This window comes from Bufo gargarizans, chromosome 2 (genome assembly GCF_014858855.1).
Source record: "Bufo gargarizans isolate SCDJY-AF-19 chromosome 2, ASM1485885v1, whole genome shotgun sequence".
Lineage (NCBI taxonomy): Eukaryota > Metazoa > Chordata > Amphibia > Anura > Bufonidae > Bufo > Bufo gargarizans.
Window position 1 is genome coordinate 241,636,839 of NC_058081.1, and position 22,050 is coordinate 241,658,888.

General features: G+C 44.0%; 1 protein-coding gene across 2 annotated transcripts in view; it reads right to left on the bottom strand.

Moving 5' to 3' along the window:
- CCDC146 (coiled-coil domain containing 146) overlaps positions 1-22,050 on the bottom strand; it is a 131,970-nt gene that overhangs the window by 106,842 nt on the left and 3,078 nt on the right. For both annotated transcript variants that reach the window (XM_044280149.1, XM_044280148.1), the window contains exon 2: positions 20,868-21,036. In XM_044280149.1, the coding sequence (XP_044136084.1) occupies positions 20,868-21,029 (162 nt within the window). In that variant the 5' untranslated portion in view covers positions 21,030-21,036. The remainder of the gene's footprint in view (positions 1-20,867; positions 21,037-22,050) is intronic.

Below are 22,050 nucleotides of genomic sequence, written 5' to 3' on the forward strand. Positions count from 1 at the left end.
TATTGTATGCGGACCAGTGAGATACCTTTATGTTAAAGAACTCAAAACTATTAAATCTAGAAATGGTTCAATGGGCTGATGACATTCTTTTGACTGTCTGACTTTCATAGAAAACTTGACCTTAGGCTAGTCCGTAAATGACAGGTTGGAAGTGTTTCCCACACAAAACCTATTGCTCTGAAACTTCATTTCCCATATACGGTAAATCAAAAGGTCTTAAATATTGGGGTATACAGTTAATATATGAAACCCTGTTTATTTCCAAGTACCCTAAATTAATTCCTCACATGATAGAGAACCTGTGACCACAAAATGCAGTGCAATCCACAAGCAACAGTTTTGGGGAAAGAGATACAGCAAAAATTGTAGTGTATTATACAGCTGGCACCCGTCGCGTATGAACGGGCTTACCACAGCAGCCTGCTCCATGCAATTGCGGGCACATAGATTTGTACCTATGAAACTGGCTGACCTATTGTGTTTGCGCTTGGTAGCTGAAGTTATCAGTGTTGGTCCCATGTTCATATGTGTCCACATTGCTGAGAATTTAATTTCTTTTTTTTTTATATATGCAAATGGACCTGTAGAAGCAACGGGGACATTGTCATTACATGTAGAAGCTATGCCTTCTCTACAACTGCTGCGCCCTCTCAATTTTGATTGACAGGAGTCAGGACCAGGCAGTGAAAATGCCATCATGTCTGTCCCTGTCAATAAAAGTGCACAGGGCACGGCATTTGCAGAGAAAGCAGAGCCTCTAGGTTTATAACAGCTGGGCGACTGTACAAAGTCTTGTATACTTGTATGGCACATATATGACTAAATACAACAGGACACCTTCGTCCTGAAGGTCATAGTAGCCTACCTAAAAAAAACTCACTCTCATATATGTATATATATATATATCTATTTAAACATTTTTTATTTTTTTAAATTAAACTACAATATGTTATAGTTTATATACACGATCACCCAAAACATTAAAACTGCCTACCTAATATTGTGGAGCATAAACACCACAAGACGTCCACCACAATAACATATTGTAGTTTAATTAAAAAAAATATATATATATATGAGAGTGAGTTTTTGTTAGGTAGGCTGCTATGACATTACAATTGAGTCTTACACAGGTGGGCTGCTATGACATCACAAGTGAGTTTTACTCAGGTAGGCTGCTATGACATCACAAGTGAGTCTTACTCAGGTAGGCTGCTATGACATCACAAGTGAGTCTTACTCAGGTGGGCTGCTATGACATCACAAGTGACTTTTACTCAGGTAGGCTGCTGTGACATCACAAGTGAGTTTTACTCAGGCAGGCTGCTATGACATAACAAGTGACTTTTACTCAGGTAGGCTGCTGTGACATCACAAGTGAGTTTTACTCAGGTAGGCTGCTATGACATCACAAGTGGAGTCTTACTCGGATGGGCTGCTATGATAATGAGTTGAGCAAGTAAGCTCCTGTGACATCATAAGTGGGTTCCATTATAAAGACAATAGAACCGCGCTGCTCTTCCTTTTTCTGAACAGACAAGATCTGGTGGGACTTGCGAATAGGCCTCAGCTTCCTTTGAGTGAGTCAATCACTGCTTCTCTAAAGCCTTGCAGTATATCCTCTAAACTATCCTTACTCCCACTTTCCCTTGGCTTGAGAAAGGCTTTAAACAGCTGTTTTGTATACTGGGCAATTATCTAGTCCCTTCAGGCGTGCACCTTCTTCCTTCCATTTACTGACTCTAGTGCTGCCATATTCCTGAGATATTCCCAAAAAATGCAAATATGGCACATCACGTGACCTACATTAGCCAATAGAAGCCTGCAGGTCTTTCTCTTCATATCCCAACTACCATACACGTGGTCACATGTCCCTTATCAGCCAATAAAAGCTTGCAGGTCCTTAGTCTCCACATACACACAGTTTTACACCAGGTTTCCATAATAACCCAGGCATTTTTCTACACTGCTGCAGGTCAGCTTTAAAGGGGCAGGGCGCTGTGGATGACACTGTTAAGGGAGCGGAGTGCTGTGGAGGTAACAGTTCAGGGGGCTGGTAGGGTGGCCACCCTCAAAAGACGGACTTTATCCCTGCAGCTCACACACAGCACAGTGCTGCTGTCTGAGAATGAGCTGTTTAAAAGAACATCCCTGTGTCCGTCCAGGCCCTGTGCTGGACGGAGGACAGGGAGTGTGAAAGCAGGACTGTCCGGCCTAAAACCGGACCTCTGGCCACCCTAGTCGCAAGCTGCTGTGGAGGTCACAGTTAAGGGGACGGTCCACTATGGAGGCCAGTGTTAAGGGGCAGATTGCTGTAGAGGCAACTGTTAAGGGGATAGGGTATTGTGGAAATCACTGTTAAAAGGGACAAGCTGCTGTGGAGGTCACTATTAAGGGGACAGGATGCTGTCGAGGTCACTGTTAAAGGGGCAGGCTGTGTGGAGGTCTCTGTTAAGAGGACAAGGAACTGTGGAGGTCACAGTTAAGGGGACGGTCTGCTATGGAGGTCAGTGTTAAGGTGCGGGGTGCTGTAAAGGTCACTGTTAAGCGGGCAAGGTGTTGTGGAGGTCACATTTTAAGGGAATAGAGCTCTGTAGAGGTCACTGTTAAGGGGGCGGGTTATTGTGGATATCATTGTTAACGAGACGGGGTACTGTGAAGGTCACTAATAAAGGGGCGGCCGTTGTGGAGGTCACTGTTAAAGAGGAGGGCGCTTTGGATGTTACTGTTAAGAGGGCAGGCCTCGGAGGTCACTGTTAAAGGGGCGGGGTACTGTAGATGTCACTGTTATAGTAGATACTGTCAATATCTTTCAACAACACACACAAACATTCAATGAAATAGATAAAATATACCTGTGCAAAGCCGGGTCCTTCTGCTAGCCTAATATATAAAACTGGGTGTATGTGTGCATGTGTGTGTGTATGTGTGAATGTATGTCCGCTAAATGAATCCACACCATCGCATTTACAATCACGAAATTTACACACAGGTACATCAGGTGTCCGGGAAGGTTTTAGACCAGGTCTCAGCTCTCTAACACGTACCGTTCTTGAGATATTCCCCAAAAATGCAAATATGGCACATCACATGACCAACATTAGCCAATAGATGCCTGCAGGTCTCTCTCTTCATATCTCAACTGCCATACACATGGTCACATGTCCCTTATCAGCCAATAGAAGCTCACAAGTCCTTTGTCTCCACATACACACAGTTTTACACCAGGTTTCCATAGCAACCCAGCCATTTTTCTTCACTGCTGCAGGTCAGCTTTAAAGGGACAGGGCACTGTGGATAACACTGTTAAGGAAGCGGAGTGCTGTGGAGGTTACAGTTCAGGGGGCAGGTAGGGTGGCCCTTTAGACGGACTTAAAATCTTTGCCGCCAGCCATTTTTCTTCACTGCTGCAGGTCAGCTTTAAAGGGGCAGGGTGCTGTGGATGACACTGTTAAGGGAGTGGAGTGCTGTGGAGGTTACAGTTCAGGGGGCAAGTAGGGTGCCCATTTAGACTGACTAAAAATCCTTGCCGCCAGCCACGCCCCGATCTGGTTAGGTCATGCCCCCTCCCACTCTGCAGCTGACAGGTGGGAGGGAGGGTGACTTTCTTCCTGTAGCTCATGCTCAGAAAGCACAGTGCTGCTGTCTGAGAGTGAGCTTTTCAAAAAGACATCCCTGTGTCCGTCCAGGCCCTGCGCCGGACCGAGGACAGGGAGACTAAAAGCTGGACTGTCCGGCCTAAAACCGAACCTCTGGCCACCCTTGGGGCAGGCTGCTGTGGAGGTTACAGTTAGGGGAAGGTCCGCTATGGAGGTCAGTGTTAAGGGGCAGATTGCTGTAGAGGCTACTGTTAAGGGGGCGGGGTGTTGTGGAGGTCACTAATAAAGGGGCTGTGACTGTGGAGGTCACTGTTAAGGGGGTGGGATGCTGTGGAGGTCACTGTTAACCACCTCCGGACCGCCTAACGCAGATGTGCGGTCCGGAGGTGGCAGCCCTGCGCTCAACGACGCATATACGCGTCATCTCGCGAGGGCCGGGATTTCCTGTGAACGCGCGCACACAGGCGCGCGCGCTCACAGGAACGGAAGGTAAGCGAGTGGATCTCCAGCCTGCCAGCGGCGATCGCTCGCTGGCAGGCTGGAGATCCGAATTTTTGAACCCCTAACAGGTATATTAGACGCTGTTTTCATAACAGCGTCTAATATACCTCCTACCTGGTCCTCTGGTGGTCCCTTTTGTTAGGATCGACCACCAGAGGACTCAGGTAGGTCAGTACAGTCGCACCAAACACCACACTACACTACACTACACTACACCCCCCCCCCGTCACTTATTAACCCCTTATAAACCCCTGATCACCCATGATCACCCCATATAAACTCCCTGATCACCCCCCTGTCATTGATCACCGCCCTGTCATTGATCACCCCCCTGTCAGGCTCCGTTCAGACGTCCGTATGATTTTTACGGATCCACGGATACATGGATCGGATCCGCAAAAAGCATACGGACGTCTGAATGGAGCCTTACAGGGGGGTGATCAATGACAGGCGGGTGATCACCCATATACACTCCCTGATCACCCCCTGTCATTGATCACCCCCCTGTCATTGATCACTCCCCTGTAAGGCTCCATTCAGACGTCCGTATGATTTTTACGGATCCATGGATACATGGATCGGACCCGCAAAACACATGCGGACGTCTGAATGGAGCCTTACAGGGGGTGATCAATGACAGGCGGGTGATCACCCATATACACTCCCTGATCACCCCCTGTCATTGATAACCCCCCTGTAAGGCTCCATTCAGACGTCTGCATGCGTTTTGTGGATCCGATCCATGTATCCATGGATCCGTAAAAAATCATGCGGATGTCTGAATGGAGCCTTACAGGGGGGGTGATCAGTGACAGGGGGGTGATCACCCTGATTACCCTGATCACCCCCTGTCATTGATAACCCCCCTGTAAGGCTCCATTCAGACGTCCACATGCGTTTTGTGGATCCGATCCATGTATCCATGGATCCGCAAAAAATCATGCGGATGTCTGAATGGAGCCTTACAGGGGGGGGTGATCAGTGACAGGGGGGTGATCACCCTGATTACCCTGATCACCCCCTGTCATTGATAACCCCCCTGTAAGGCTCCATTCAGACGTCCGCATGCGTTCTGTGGATCCGATCCATGTATCCATGGATCCGTAAAAAATCATGCGGATGTCTGAATGGAGCCTTACAGGGGGGGTGATCAGTGACAGGGGGGTGATCACCCTGATTACCCTGATCACCCCCTGTCATTGATAACCCCCCTGTAAGGCTCCATTCAGACGTCCGCATGCGTTCTGTGGATCCGATCCATGTATCCATGGATCCGTAAAAAATCATGCGGATGTCTGAATGGAGCCTTACAGGGGGGGTGATCAATGACAGGGGGGTGATCAGGGAGTCTATATGGGTGATCACCCCCCTGTCATTGATCACCCCCCTGTCATTGATCACCCCCCTGTCATTGATCACCCCCCCCCCTGGTAAGGCTCCATTCAGACATTTTTTTTGGCACAAGTTAGCGGAAATTTTTTGTTTGTTTTTGTTTTTGTTTTTTCTTACTAAGTCTCATATTCCACTAACTTGTGTCAAAAAATAAAATCTCACATGGACGCACCATACCCCTCACGGAATCCAAATGCGTAAACATTTTTAGACATTTATATTCCAGACTTCTTCTCACGCTTTAGGGCCCCTAAAAAGCCAGGGCAGTATAAATACCCCACATGTGACCCCATTTCGGAAAGAAGACACCCCAAGGTATTCCGTGAGGGGCATATTGAGTCCATGAAAGATTGAAATTTTTGTCCTAAGTTAGCGGAAAGTGAGACTTTGTGAGAAAAAAACAATAAAAAAAAAATCAATATCCGCTAACTTATGCAAAAAAAATAAAAAATTCTAGGAACTCGCCATGCCCCTCATTGAATACCTTGGGGTGTCTTCTTTCCAAAGTGGGGTCACATGTGGGGTATTTATACTGCCCTGGCGTTTTAGGGGCCCGAAAGTGTGAGAAGAAGTCTGGGATCCAAATGTCTAAAAATGCCCTCCTAAAAGGAATTTGGGCCCCTTTGCGCATCTAGGCTGCAAAAAAGTGTCACACATGTGGTATCGCCGTACTCAGGAGAAGTTGGGGAATGTGTTTTGGGGTGTCATTTTACATATACCCATGCTGGGTGAGAAAAATATCTTGGTCAAATGCCAACTTTGTATAAAAAAATGGGAAAAGTTGTCTTTTGCCAAGATATTTCTCTCACCCAGCATGGGTATATGTAAAATGACACCCCAAAACACATTGCCCAACTTCTCCTGAGTACGGCGATACCAGATGTGTGACACATTTTTGCAGCCAAGGTGGGCAAAGGGGCACATATTCCAAAGTGCACCTTTCGGATTTCGCAGGCCATTTTTTACACATTTTGATTGCAAGGTACTTCTTACACATTTGGGCCCCTAAATTGCCAGGGCAGTATAACTACGCCACAAGTGACCCCGTTTTGGAAAGAAGACACCCCAAGGTATTCCATGAGGGGCACGGCGAGTTCCTAGAATTTTTTATTTTTTGTCACAAGTTAGCGGAAAATGATGATTTTTCTTTTTTTTTCTTTTTTCCTTACAAAGTCTCATATTCCACTAACTTGCGACAAAAAATAAAAAATTCTAGGAACTCGCCATGCCCCTCACGGAATACCTTGGGGTGTCTTCTTTCCAAAATGGGGTCACTTGTGGCGTAGTTATACTGCCCTGGCAATTTAGGGGCCCAAATGTGTGAGAAGAACTTTGCAATCAAAATGTGTAAAAAATGCCCTGCAAAATCCGAAAGGTGCACTTTGGAATATGTGCCCCTTTGCCCACCTTGGCAGCAAAAAAGTGTGACACATCTGGTATCGCCGTACTCAGGAGAAGTTGGGCAATGTGTTTTGGGGTGTCATTTTACATATACCCATGCTGGGTGAGAAAAATATCTTGGTCAAATGCCAACTTTGTATAAAAAAATGGGAAAAGTTGTCTTTTGCCAAGATATTTCTCTCACCCAGCATGGGTATATGTAAAATGACACCCCAAAACACATTCCCCAACTTCTCCTGAGTACGGCGATACCAGATGTGTGACACTTTTTTGATGCCAAGGTGGGCAAAGGGGCACATATTCCAAAGTGCACCTTTCGGATTTCACCGGTCATTTTTTTTACAGATTTTGATTGCAAAGTACTTCTCACACATTTGGGCCCCTAAATTGCCAGGGCAGTATAACTACGCCACAAGTGACCCCATTTTGGAAAGAAGACACCCCAAGGTATTCCGTGAGGGGCATGGCGAGTTCCTAGAATTTTTTATTTTTTGTCGCAAGTTAGTGGAATATGAGACTTTGTAAGGAAAAAAGAGAAAAAAAAAAAAATCATCATTTTCCGCTAACTTGTGACAAAAAATAAAAAATTCTAGGAACTCGCCATGCCCCTCACGGAATACCTTGGGGTGTCTTCTTTCCAAAATGGGGTCACTTGTGGCGTAGTTATACTGCCCTGGCAATTTAGGGGCCCAAATGTGTGAGAAGTACCTTGCAATCAAAATGTGTAAAAAATGGCCTGCAAAATCTGAAAGGTGCACTTTGGAATATGTGCCCCTTTGCCCACCTTGGCAGCAAAAAAGTGTGACACATCTGGTATCGCCGTACTCAGGAGAAGTTGGGGAATGTGTTTTGGGGTGTCATTTTACATATACCCATGCTGGGTGAGAGAAATATCTTGGCAAAAGACAACTTTTCCCATTTTTTTTATACAAAGTTGGCATTTGACCAAGATATTTTTCTCACCCAGCATGGGTATATGTAAAATGACACCCCAAAACACATTCCCCAACTTCTCCTGAGTACGGCGATACCAGATGTGTGACACTTTTTTGCAGCCTAGGTGGGCAAAGGGGCACATATTCCAAAGTGCACCTTTCGGATTTCACCGGTCATTTTTTACACATTTTGATTGCAAAGTTCTTCTCACACATTTGGGCCCCTAAATTGCCAGGGCAGTATAACTACCCCACAAGTGACCCCATTTTGGAAAGAAGACACCCCAAGGTATTCCGTGAGGGGCATGGCAAGTTTTTAGAATTTTTTATTTTTTGTCGCAAGTTAGTGGAATATGAGACTTTGTAAGAAAAAATAAAAAAAATAAAATCATCATCATTTTCCGCTAACTTGTGACAAAAAATAAAAAGTTCTATGAACTCACTATGCCCATCAGCGAATACCTTAGGGTGTCTACTTTCCGAAATGGGGTCATTTGTGGGGGTTTTCTACTGTTTGGGCATTGTAGAACCTCAGGAAACATGACAGGTGCTCAGAAAGTCAGAGCTGTTTCAAAAAGCGGAAATTCACATTTTTGTACCATAGTTTGTAAATGCTATAACTTTTACCCAAACCATTATTTTTTTTTGCCCAAACATTTTTTTTTTATCAAAGACATGTAGAACAATAAATTTGGCGAAAAATGTATATATGGATGTCGTTTTTTTTGCAAAATTTTACAGCTGAAAGTGAAAAATGTCATTTTTTTGCAAAAAAATCGTTACATTTCGATTAATAACAAAAAAAGTAAAAATGTCAGCAGCAATAAAATACCACCAAATGAAAGCTCCATTAGTGAGAAGAAAAGGAGGTAAAATTCATTTGGGTGGTAAGTTGCATGACCGAGCGATAAACGGTGAAAGGAGTGTAGTGCCGAAGTGTAAAAAGTGCTCTGGTCATGAAGGGGGTTTCACCTAGCGGGGCTGAAGTGGTTAAAAGGGCGGGCAATGTGGAAGTCTCTGTTAAGGGGGCAGGGAAAGGTGGAGGTCACAGTTAAGGGGACGGTCCGCTATGGAGGTCAGTGTTAAGGGGCGAGGTGCTGTAGACGTCACCGTTAAGGGGGTGGGGTGTTGTGGAAGTCACATTTTAAGGGAACAGAGCTCTATGGAGGTCACTGTTAAAGGGGAGGATTATTGTTGAAATCAATGTTAACTAGACGGGGTACTGTGGAGGTCACTAATAAAGGGGCGGCCTCTGTGGGGGTCACTGTCAAAAGGAAGGGCGCTGTGGATGTTACTGTTAAGGGGGCAGGCTGCTGTGGAGGTCACTGTTAAGGGAGGAGGGGGCTGTGGAGGCTACTATTAAAGGGTCAGCAGGGTACTGTGAGGTCACTGTTCAGAGAGCGGGGTACAGTAGAGGTCACTGTATAGGGAGCACGATACTGTGGCAGTCACTGTTAAAGGGGCAGTCACTGTGGAGGTCTCTGTTAAGGGGGCCGGGAATGGTAAAGATCAGTTAAGGAGACAGTAACCTATGGTCAGTGTTAAGGGGCGGGTGCTGTAGAGGTCACTGTTAAGGGGGCGGGCCCCTGTGGAGGTCACTGTCAAGGGAGTGGGGTGCTGTGGAACTCACTGTTAAAGGGGCAGGCTGCTTTAAAGGTCAAGGTTAAGGGGTGGGGGGCTGTGGAGGTCACTGTTATAATGGATACTGTCAATATCTTTTAATGACACACACAAACATGAAATTAAATAGATTAAATATACTCGTGTGAAGCCGGGTCCTTCAGCTAGTATTTAGATTTAAAGAGAGTTTTTGTCAGGTAGGCTGCTATGACATCACAAATGAGTCTTACTCGGGTGGGCGGCTATGACATGACAAGTGAGTCTTACTCAGGTGGGCTGCTATGACATCACAAGTGAGTCATACACAGGTGGGCTGCTATGACATCACAAGTGAGTCTTACACAGGTGGGCTGCTATGACATCACAAGTGAGTCTTACACAGGTGGGCTGCTATGACATCACAAGTGAGTCTTACACAGGTGGGCTGCTATGACATCACAAGTGAGTCTTACACAGGTGGGCTGCTATGACATCACAAGTGAGTCTTACACAGGTGGGCTGCTATAACATCACAAGTGAGTCTTACTCGTGTGGGCTGTTATGACATCACAAGTGAGTCTTACTCGTGTGGGCTGCTATGACATCACAAGTGAGTCTTACTAAGGTGGGCTGCTATGACATCACAAGTGAGTCTTACTAAGGTGGGCTGCTATGACATCAACAGTGAGTCTTACTCGGGTGGGCTGCTATGACATCACAAGTGAGTTTTACTCAGGTAGACTGCTGTGACATTGAGTTGAGCAAGTAAGCTCCTGTGAAATCATAAGTGGGTTCCATTATAAAGACAATAGAACCGCGCTGCTCTTCCTTTTTCCGAACAGAGAAGATCTGGTGGGACTTGCGAATAGGCCTCAGTTTCCTTTGAGCGAGTCAATCACTGCTTCTCTAAATCCTTGCTGTATATCCTCTAAACTACCTTTACCCCCATTTTCCCTGTAGTTGATCAGAAAACGGGGGGCAAAGATAGTGAAGTACCGCCGACACCAATAAAAACCAACAGTTTTATTCTACTCACAAAGGTGACTAAAATCAAAGTGTACCAAATATAAAAAGTCCGGTTTCCTGTATTGCGCCCCAACCTAGGTTTCACCACCACTTTGTCAGGGAAGTATATGTCTTTCTTTCAGCACAAACTTCCTTTTTATCTGCCCAGAAATGTTTCCTCTTCGGTTTTCATTAACATAAAAGAAGTTCTCAATAAAATGTTATAAAATTATAATGTCTCATGTCCATTAATTTCCCTCTATTTCTTTTATAGTTACATTATTTTTAGTTTTTTATGCATATGCCTTTACGTTGTTTGAAATCTTTTAAACCAAAGCTTCATACATAATTTAGATTTCAACCACAAAGAGTTTTTCATTCACAAAAAGATCATGTGTCCAAGACATCCAATAATAAAGAAGCTAAGCTTCTATCCCATTACAATGATTTTCATTCATCCATGGGGCTTATATATCCTAAGCTAATCAGCTTCTACACCTAATGTGCGAGTCATCACCTATAAGCATGTCTTTTTATTCACCAGCTGGGTCATAAAACGCAACGCAGCTTTGGTTTCACCTTTAGATGACTTTTGACTAGTTTGACCTCGATATTAGGTGCTTTTTTTAATTTAACTCTTTTCGGCAGAATCAATGGTCCTATTACAGGATCATTTTTTAGTACGGAGCAGTTTTTTTTCTGAGGACATTCTTAATCAAACCTTGATTGGTGCTATACTGGGTGAGGAAGGAAAAGTTTTATTTATCAAATTCTCTTCAGTTTTTCCTTTTGCGCTTTCTTTTGTTTGGTTTCTCCACATTTCAAGATTTTTTCTTTTATATCCCTTGTCTATAAATCTATCTTGTATTACTTGACTTTGTTCCATATAGTCTTGGGGGTTCGTGCAGTAACGGTGTATTCTCTTTGTCCTTTTGGGATATTCCTAATCCATGGATTATGATCACAACTGGTAGCATCTATATATGCATTCACATCTGTAGCTTTAAAATATATTTTGGTATTTAATTGTCCCCCCTTTCACAAAGATGGTAAGGTCTAAAAAGTTAATGGACTCCTTACTTTTATGTTCTGTAAAAATAATATTTCATTGATTCAAATGAATATATTCCAAAAAGTCCAATATGTCCCCATTCCAGATCAATAAGCAGTTATCAAAGTAAAGTTTCCAAAATAACAATCCTCATCCCTTATTTTTTCTTTCAAGTACAAGATCTATGAACTTCTTCTCTCAAGATACCATAAATAAATTAGTGAAATATGGGGCGAATTTTGCCCCCATCGCTGTACCTGTTAGCTGTAAATAAAAATTAATTGTTGAACCAAAAATAATTGCAACTTAAACAAAAATCCAACCAATTTACTATAAATTCTTTCTGGGTTTTAGGTTGGATGCTGCACACTTCATTAGGTTCAACTTTCTTACATACGTGTGGATGTGCAGATATGTTTCAAACTTGTTTAGTTGTTTGGAGGGATAACACCTGCTCTCCATTTTCTGTAAGTTTATATGTGCTCAAATTGTATATTCCCCTCAATTCTCCTTTGTCTTATTTGATTTGGACTGGCATTTTTATACCTTTCCCCTCTCCCCTGATAGATTTCTTTTTTGTGGGATTCTGCATTTTTTTTTATTCTCTCCATTTCTTGACTATTTTTCAGTCCCTCTATCTGTGTCCCTTTGATCTTCCCTTTGATGTGGAATTGTTTGTCGTGTTCTAGAGCGTCATATCTATTTTGTGCCATTAGAGGTTTCCTATACTCTCTATAGTTGTTATTCATTGGATATTGACTGCCCCCTTTGTATGTATTTGTTGGAGGTCTTGTTTAGGTCCGTATATAAGGTCTATAATTATGCCTTGGCTGGTGGGGTTCCAGACATTTAGGCTGCTGTGACATGACAAGTGAGTTTTACACAAGTAGGCTGCTATGACATCCCAAGTGAGTTTTACTTAGGTAGGCTGCTATGACATCCCAAGTGAGTTTTACTTAGGTAGGCTGCTATGACATCCCAAGTGAGTTTTACTTAGGTAGGCTGCTATGACATCCCAAGTGAGTTTTACTTAGGTAGGCTGCTATGACATCCCAAGTGAGTTTTACTTAGGTAGGCTGCTATGACATCCCAAGTGAGTTTTACTCAGGTAGGCTGCTATGACATCCCAAGTGAGTTTTACTCAGGTAGGCTGCTATCACATCAAATGCCATTTAGTCAGGTAAGTGACTGTGATATCAAAAATGGGTTTCAGACAGCTAATGGGTGCTGTGGAAACATGGTAATTTTACACAGACATGAAGGAGTAAACTTTTGTACAAATGCTCGTTCCCATTAATTGTCCAGTGTTGATGTGCCGCCAATCACTTGATGAACAAGCAGGGCCGTCTTTAATATTGATTGGACCCTGGGCAAAAATTTACTTGGGCACCCTGGATCCCGCCTTCCCACACCTTAGCAGGCAATCACGCCCTCCACCACAACACACACACAAAAAAATCCACACCCCTGGTAGAGTACAGTGAATAACTGTAAATACTTCCAGTTCTGAAGACTCCAGCGGCTCAGGATCAGTGTTCTGGGCAGCTGGGCTCAGGCTGGAAGTGGGCACCGCTCTGCAGGAAGGAGACCAGGGCTCGGCTCACCCTAGTGTTACAGTGCACCCCAGCACCCCACAGTATGCAGTATAGCACCCTATAGTATACAGCAACCCACAGTATGCAGTATAGCACCCTATAGAATATAGCAACCCACAGTATGCAGTATAGCACCCTATAGTATACAGCACCCCACACTATACAGTACCCCACAGTATATAGTATAGCAGCCCACAGTATACAGCACCCCACAGTATACAACAGCATACAGTAGAGCAGTATAGCACCTCACCGTATACAGCACCCCAAACTATACATGATACAGCACCCCACACTATACAGTACAGCAGTATAGCACTCCACACTATACATCCCCACACAGTATACAGCCCCCACACAGTATACAGGCCCCACACAGTATACAGGCCCCACACAGTATACAGGCCCCACACAGTATACAGGCCCCCCACACAGTATACAGGCCCCCCCCACACAGTATACAGCACCCCACTATACGGTAGTTTACTGTATATTAGCATAACAACCCCTGAGTGTCACCTTTTTCTGATATAATCTTCACACAAAAAAGCTCCACACTTAAGGCAAACTTCACCTGCAACACTCCTGTAGGACCTGTGATGACCTCATAGCCATGTGACCAGTCATTGCTAGGTTACTGGTCACATGGTGATGATGTCATTAAGGTCCTGGATCACATTCACAGCTCTAACACAGTACTATTCCGGGACTCACCCCCTGTGAAGCTGACAGCCTGACACCCGGGGCAGTGGCTAGCAGGGCTCAAGAGGCAGCTGCCTTGGGCCCCCCAGGAGCAACTGGGTCCGGGGCAGCTGCCCCTTTTGCCCCTCGGTAAAGACGGCCCTGTGAACAAACGTTGTCTCATTCATCAAGTAAAAGCATAGTTGATGTGGCACCCAAAATCATAATTTCTGAGCAATATATCATCATGTGTAAATGGTGATTTGCTGCTCTTAGGCAACTAATCTGTATGGGGACTAGTGTTAATCGCGAATATTCTAATTGCGAATAACGGCACTTTGAGAATTCGCGAAGATGTAGAATATAGTGCTATATATTCGTAATCGCAAATATTATTGATTTTTTTTGCTTGTGCGCTAAGATACAGCTTAGCAACATCCCTAGCAACCAATAGGAAAGTTGCCTACCCCTTACTATATAAAAACCTCCCCAGCAGCCATTTTCTGCAGTTTTTTTGCAGTTCTGAGAGAGAGCAGTGACATTGCTGTGCTCTGTGCTTTCATCTGGATCCTATCCCTTATCCAATTACATTAGATAGTTATATATATATATATATATATATATATATATATATATAAAACTATGTATATAGCAAAAAAAATCCGCAGCACTCCTTGAAGTATAAAAAATGGGTAATTTTATTCACACATGTCAAAATTTGACAACGTTTCGGTTCTCTCACAGAACCTTTCTCAAGTCAGTAAAGAAAGGTTCTGTGAGAGAACCGAAACGTTGTCAAATTTTGACATGTGTGAATAAAATTACACATTTTTTATACTTCAAGGAGTGCTGCGGATTTTCTTTGCTGTCTTCGTCCTAAATCGAGGGACCACCGTGGGCACCTTACAGCTATAGCTGCATGTCAAGGGAGTGCTGCCTGACCTTTTCTATGGATATATATATATATATATATATATATATAAGTAGCAAAAAAATGAGGCAGCACTCCAACGTAAGGTGAAAGAAATCGTGGATCCTTTATTCCCCTCTGCAACGTTTCAACCGCTCATTGTGGTCTTTATCAACCGCTCGTTTCAACCGCTCATTGCTTGATAAAGACCGCAATGAGCGGTTGAAACGTTGCAGAGGGGAATAAAGGATCCACGATTTCTTTCACCTTACGTTGGAGTGCTGCCTCATTTTTTTGCTACTTATATCTACGTATAGCCGTTTGAGCCTGCGGCTTTGAGGATATTTTTGCACCCGCCATATTTTTTGTCTTGTGCTGCTGGTTTTTCTTTTTTGGTATTTATATATATATATATATATATATATATAGTAGACGAAAAAACGAGGCAGCACTTCCAGCTTCTAGTGTACGGGTGAAGACCCCAAACTTTAATCCAAGCGACGTTTCGGCCTACTCAATGAGGCCTTTATCAAGCAACATAACAGTGCACTGTTATGTAGCTTGATAAAGGCCTCATTGAGTAGGCCGAAACGTCGCTTGGATTAAAGTTTGGGGTCTTCACCCGTACACTAGAAGCTGGAAGTGCTGCCTCGTTTTTTCGTCTACTATATACCGTGGAGGAGCGGCCTGCCTCTGTGGGGATTTGCACCCAGTCCATTGGCTCTGACTGTGCTGCTGCACTATTTGTGTTTTGTATATATATATATATATATATATATATATATAATACAGATAGTTAGTGGGAGATAGTCAGTGTAGGTTAGATAGTGCTATAGTGTAGCTCAGTGATGGCGAACTTATGGCACAGGTGCCAGAGGCGGCACTCTGAGCCCTCTCTGTGGGCACCCGCACCCTGGAAAAAGTCTATGGTGTACCAATATACTCTGGACTCTACCAGCCATTCATTAGCACTCGGCGCACTATGAACAGCACGGACAGCACATTGAATGTAGGCAGGTCATTATACTTAAATGATAAAGTACATGAAAAATATACTATACTGAACTGGAGTATTCTGGTTACATTGCCGTATTGGCACTTTGCGATAAATAAGTGGGTTTTGGGCTGCAGTTTAGGCACCCGGTCTCTAACAGGTTCGCCATCACTGGTGTAGCTGATAGGTTCTGCTGTCCATACATACATGCTACAGACATAGTGCTGTGATGTCACAACAATACTTAGTGCACCAATCAGTAATATCTACTCAGACCTGATAACATGTGAAGTTGCACATATTTTTTGCCCAATACATGCGCATCATTAGTGCCGATTTACGCAATCGCAAAAATAATGAAGAGATCACAAATTCTAGAATTCGCTAATTTATTGTGAATATTATGCGAAAAATTCACAAAATAACTCGAAAACTAATATTGCCTATGCCACTATCACTAATGGGGATGAGTGATCACATTTGTAAATGTAACACTCAACAGTTGTTCCTGTTAATTACAGTCCTGATCAAAAGTTTAAGACCACTTGAAAAATTGTAAAAAAAATCCTATTTAGGCTACTTTCACACTAGCGTTCGGCTGTCCGCTCGTGAGCTCCGTTTGAAGGGGCTCACGAGCGGACCCGAACGCTTCCGTCCAGCCCTGATGCAGTCTGAATGGATGAGGATCCGCTCAGACTGCATCAGTCTGGCGGCGTTCAGCCTCCGCTCCGCTCGCCTCCGCACGGACAGGCGGACAGCTGAACGCTGCTTGCAGCGTTCGGGTGTCCGCATGGCCGTGCGGAGGCGTGCGGAGGCGTGCGGATCCGTCCAGACTTACAATGTAAAGTCAATGGGGACGGATCCGTTTGAAGATGCCACAATATGGCTCAATCTTCAAGCGGATCCGTCCCCCATTGACTTTACATTGAAAGTCTGGACGGATCCGTACGAGGCTATTTTCACACTTAGCTTTTATATGCCAAAATAATGCAGACGGATCCGTTCTGAACGGAGCCTCCGTCTGCATTATTATGATCGGATCCGTTCAGAACGGATCCGATCGAACGCTAGTGTGAAAGTAGCCTTAGCATGGCTGGATCTTAACAAGGTTCCAAGTAGAGCGTCAACATGCAACAAGAAAAAATGGGAGTGAGACAAAACATTTTTTGAGCATTCAATTTAATGAAAACAACGAATAAACTGAAACAGGTTGTTTTTCAGCTGATCAAAATTTTAGGACCACATGTCTTTAAAAGGCCAAATCTGTGCAAAGATGTGGATTCATTGTCATTTTCTGTCAGGTAGTCACACCTTGTGATGGCAAAGGCAAAAAAAACTCTCCCTTTTTGAACGTGGGCGGGCTGTTGAACTGCATAAGCAGGGTCTCTCACAGCGCGCCATCGCTCCTGAGGTGGGACGCAGTAAGACAGTCATTTGGAATTTCTTAAATTCTTAAATGATCCTGAGGGTTATGGAACAAAAAAGTCAAACGGAAAACCCCAAAAAAATTTCACCAGCACTGAGCCGGAGGATCCAATTAGCTGTCCGTCAAGACACTGGATGATCCTCGCCCCAAATTAAGGCTCTTACTGGTGCTGCCTGTAGCCCCATAACCATCAGACGGCATCTGAGACTGAAGGGCTTCAAAAACAGAAAACATCTTCAAAGAACTCGTCTCCTTGAACGCCACAGAACTTCTCGTTTGGACTTTGCAAGAGAGCACCAAACATGGGACATTCAAAGGTGGAAGAAAGTTTTATTCTCTGAAGAGAAAAAATGGAACCTTGATGGTCCTGATAGTTTCCAACGTTACTGGCATGACAAGTAGACCCCACCTGCGATGTTCTCTACGCGCCACAGTGGAGGGGGCGCCATAATGGTCTGGGGTGCTTTTTCCTTCAGTGGAACGATGGAGCTTCAGGAAGTACAGGGGCGTCAAACGGCCGCTGACTATGTCCAGATGTTGCAGAGAGCATTCCTCCTGACTGAGGGCCCTCGTCTGTGTGGTAACGACTGGGTTTTTCAACAGGACAACGCTACAGTATACAATGCCCGCAGGACAAGGGACTTCTTCCAGGATAACATCACTCTTTTGGCCCATCCTGCGTGTTCCCCTGATCTAAATCCAATGAGAACCTTTGGGGATGGCTGGCAAGGGAAGTTTACAAAAATGGACAACAGTTCCAGACAGTAGATGGCCTTCGTGCGGCCGTCTTCACCACTTGGAGAAATGTTCCCACTCACCTCATGGAAACGCTTGCATCAAGCATGCCGAGACAAATTTTTGAGGTGATAAACAATAACGGCGGAGCTCTTCATTACTGAGTTCATGTTTGGAAGTTGGATTTCTGTTTTGGGGGGGTTTAGGTTTTTTTTGGGAGGTGTGGTCCTAAACTTTTGATCAGCTGAAAAACAGCCTGTTTCAGTTTATTTGTTGTTTTCATTAAATTGAATGCTCAAAAAATGTTTTGTCTCAGTCCCGATTCTTCTTGTTGCATGTGAAGCTCTACTTGGAACCTTGTTAAGATCCAGCCATGCTAAATATGATTTCTTGCCATTTTTCAAGTGGTTTTAAACTTTTGATCAGGACTGTACCTGGTCAGTCACCCCATGTAAATGAGCCTTTGGTCAGGTAGCTGCTGTAGCATTATAAGTGTGTTTTCGGGAAGTAACTGCTGTGACATCACACCTGTGCATCTGTCAGGTACACTACTGTGAGATCACAGGTGAGCTTAAATGAGGCTCCAAACAGGCAGGTTGGCTTGACATCTATCAATTAACTGGTGACATCACAACTGTTTCAGTCAAATAATCTACATCATAGATGGGGTTAAGTCAATCAAACAGCTGTCATCTGCTGTGACATCACACATTGTTGAAAGAGAGGTAAACTGCAGGCAGGTAACATCTGTGACAAAGGCATTTTCATCATGTAAGCTATCTGGACAAGTGTGTGTCAGGTAACTCCTGTGACATCAAAAGTGTTACAGGAAGTAAGTTACTGTGACATCATACATGAGTATTAGTCAGGTAAGGGTACTTTCACACTTGTGTCAAAGTTTTCCAGTATTGAGTTCCGTCCTAGGGGCTCAATACCGGAAAAAAACTGATCAGTTTTATCCTAATGCATTCTGAATGGAGAGCAATCCGTTCAGTATGCATCAGAATGTCTTCAGTTCAGTCTCTTTATGGTATTTGGTCAATTGGAATGTATTAGTGCCGGATCGGGCATTAAAATTGCTGCATTAACGGATCCTTTAAAAATGTTTTTAAAAAAAAATTCGGGAGAGACAGATCCGGTATTTCAATGCATTTGTTAGCCGGATCCCTATCCGGATGCAAATGCTATCAGTTTGCATATGGAATTCCGGATCCGGCAGGCAGTGTCGGCGACGGAACTGCCGGCTGGGAAACTTCAACGCAAGTGTGAAAGTACTCTAAGCTGTTGTGACATCACAACTGGTTTTACTCATGTAAGCTACTGTGACATCACAACTGGTTTTACTCATGTAAGCTACTGTGACATCACAACTGGTTTTACTCATGTAAGCTACTGTGACATCACAACTGGTTTTACTCATGTAAGCTACTGTGACATCACAACTGGTTTTACTCATGTAAGCTACTGTGACATCACAACTGGTTTTACTCATGTAAGCTACTGTGACATCACAACTGGTTTTACTCATGTAAGCTACTGTGACATCACAACTGGTTTTACTCATGTAAGCTACTGTGACATCACAACTGGTTTTACTCATGTAAGCTACTGTGACATCACAACTGGTTCTAGTCAGGTAAGCTACTGTGACATTACAACTGGTTCTAGTCAGGTAAGCCACTATGACATCACAACTGGTTCTAGTCGGGTAAAGGGCTTCTGAAGTTCTTATTTACTGATGATTCATCAGAGGATAGATCATCAGCCTCTGATCGGCGGGGGTCTGCCACCTCAGACCCCTACCAATCAGCTGTTTGAGAAGGCAGCGGCGCTCCAGCGCTGGCTTAGCTATTTCCATTGGGCCCATAATGTCCATATTCCCTGTATAATTAGAGGCAGTACAGCAAACAGTGGTGGTCTTTACCACCATGCACATGGCACACGGTCGCTTTTCGTTTTTGTCTTGTGAATGTAGCCTTAGCACAGGGATCAGCAACCTACGGCACTTCAGCTGTGGTGAAACTACCACTCCCAGCATGCACAGTCGCTTGACTGTTGTCAGAACTCCCAGAAAAGTGAGAGGAGCATGAGTTGAAGATTCACCGCCGCTGGAGTACTGGAGGTTGCCTCATAGAATGTCATTTCTATAATAACTTGACCTGCTGCTGCCACCAAGTGGACAGAAAATAAACTGCATGAGTACTGGTTCAGTTGTGGTAAGAACTTTTCTGTAGCATTATACTATGCTATATGGAGATTAGAATTTTGTCCCAGTGCAGGCTTCATCAGTAGGAATAACATGCTATAGTGAGTTCTCAGAACAAGCCAGAGTGCGGTTTTTGTATTTCGTATTTTATGTATTATTAGATTTTTGAGAGAATAGAAAAAGCCGCAGCGTGGCGTGCTGTACTGTCGTTGGTGTAGCCCTGCCCCCATACAGACATAAGTAATTTTATCAAACAGCTTCACATCTGGATACTTTTTGGACAGTTCTGAAAAGTTTAGTCTACCACCCTATCTATCACTGCAGAAAGCTAAATACATTAATGTATACAGGATTTCGGCATCCAGCTACCTAGGTTCAGGTGTATGGTTTCTGCACATAGTTGAGCACTGCACGGGAAACCTCCGACGAAGCCGTAGTGACGAGGCTGCATCATGCTGAGGCCTCAGCTGTTGGGTTTTTCCAGGGAGGGACAGTATATCCTAGTGATATGCCAACACTTCTAATGGTGCCAAAACCCCTTTAAATCCACCCATCCGTGTTGTTCCAGACTGCATTGCATACAGTTGAAAGTAATGGGGGAGACTTATCAAGACTGGTGTTTTTGATGCTGTTCTTGATATCTCCTGTGCCTCCAGACAATGTGCTCAATTTATAATGAGGAGCAGCCCTTGTCATAAACTAAGCGCATCCATGTACTTGTAGCTGGCAATATAAAAATGGCACTTGTGCCATTTAAAAAGGCAGAAACCCCAGATTTGTGACTTTTTGACACCAGTCTTCTGGGGTATAGAGATTTCCCCCCTGTATTGTCCTCACCTCATCCAAGCACTGATAGGCAGGACTTGCAGTGACATCCTTCGGCCTGTCCTCTTTAGCGTTAAGAGGAGCTAAGGCACTCAGAGGCTTCTCCTCGATACTATCCTCTTCTTCTGCTGAAGACTCACTGATGTCAGACCTTTCTTCATCCAAACTGCTCATCTTCAGTCTACATACATGGAATAAAGACAGTTACATATTGTTTATGTTTGTACTGCATGAAAAATCAGTCTTAGACCCCATGACCTTCTCATTTGGAGCCTTCCAGAGGTGGGGAGTATACCTAAAGAACATCAATAGCCTTGGGGTATAGTGTTTAAAATGTTACTTTTATTATTTTTCTTATTAAAATAAGGAAAAGGAAATTAGAAAGCCCTATAAATGATTAAAACATGCAAACTGCGATAAGTTTGGCAGAGAGGTGTAACTTACATATTGTTCTGTCAGGTCAGACAGTCTGCAAACTCTATACAAGGGGGGATTTCCATTCATGGCCTCCCTATGGTTGTAGATGGAAAGATTGTATCTCTTTTGTGTCTATTTCAAGATTTGCCACTCTATAATCTCCTGTCTGTTTCTGTTCCCATTCTCAATCCCTGCTTGGTCTTCACTGCTATCTGTTTAGGGAGACATTTCACTGCCATTCAGTTATTTGCCATTTTTTATATGTATCTTCACTGTCTTGTTTATTTGCTTATTTATATCCCCTCTTTAAAGCTATCACAGCAACAACATCAATTCATTTCCCTGCCTGGATCAGTTTGACCGAGGAGTCTGCAGTACGTCCCGCTGATCTTTGGGGAGTATACCTCCAACAGAATAAGTCACCTATACAACCCCCTCCCTCAGACACTACTCATGGTGGTAGAGGATCCCAGGGATTATCTATATAAATGGACAGTGCTTCACCGGTAGCTCCTATGACGTAACTATCCATATATGACGTGTGCTTCACCGGTAGCTCCTATGACGGGACTATCCATATATGATAACTTCCCCAGTAGCTCCTATTTAAATCAGTGCTTCCCTGGGCTTGAGTCTCAGAAGCCAAGAGGTGAGCCCAGAGAAGAGGTAAGTAGGAGGAAATGCCATAGAGGAGTAACCCCTGAGAAGAGAGGAGCCCAGAGAAGAAGTGAGTAGGTGGAGATCCCATAGAGGAGTAAGCCCTGAGAAGAGGGGAGCC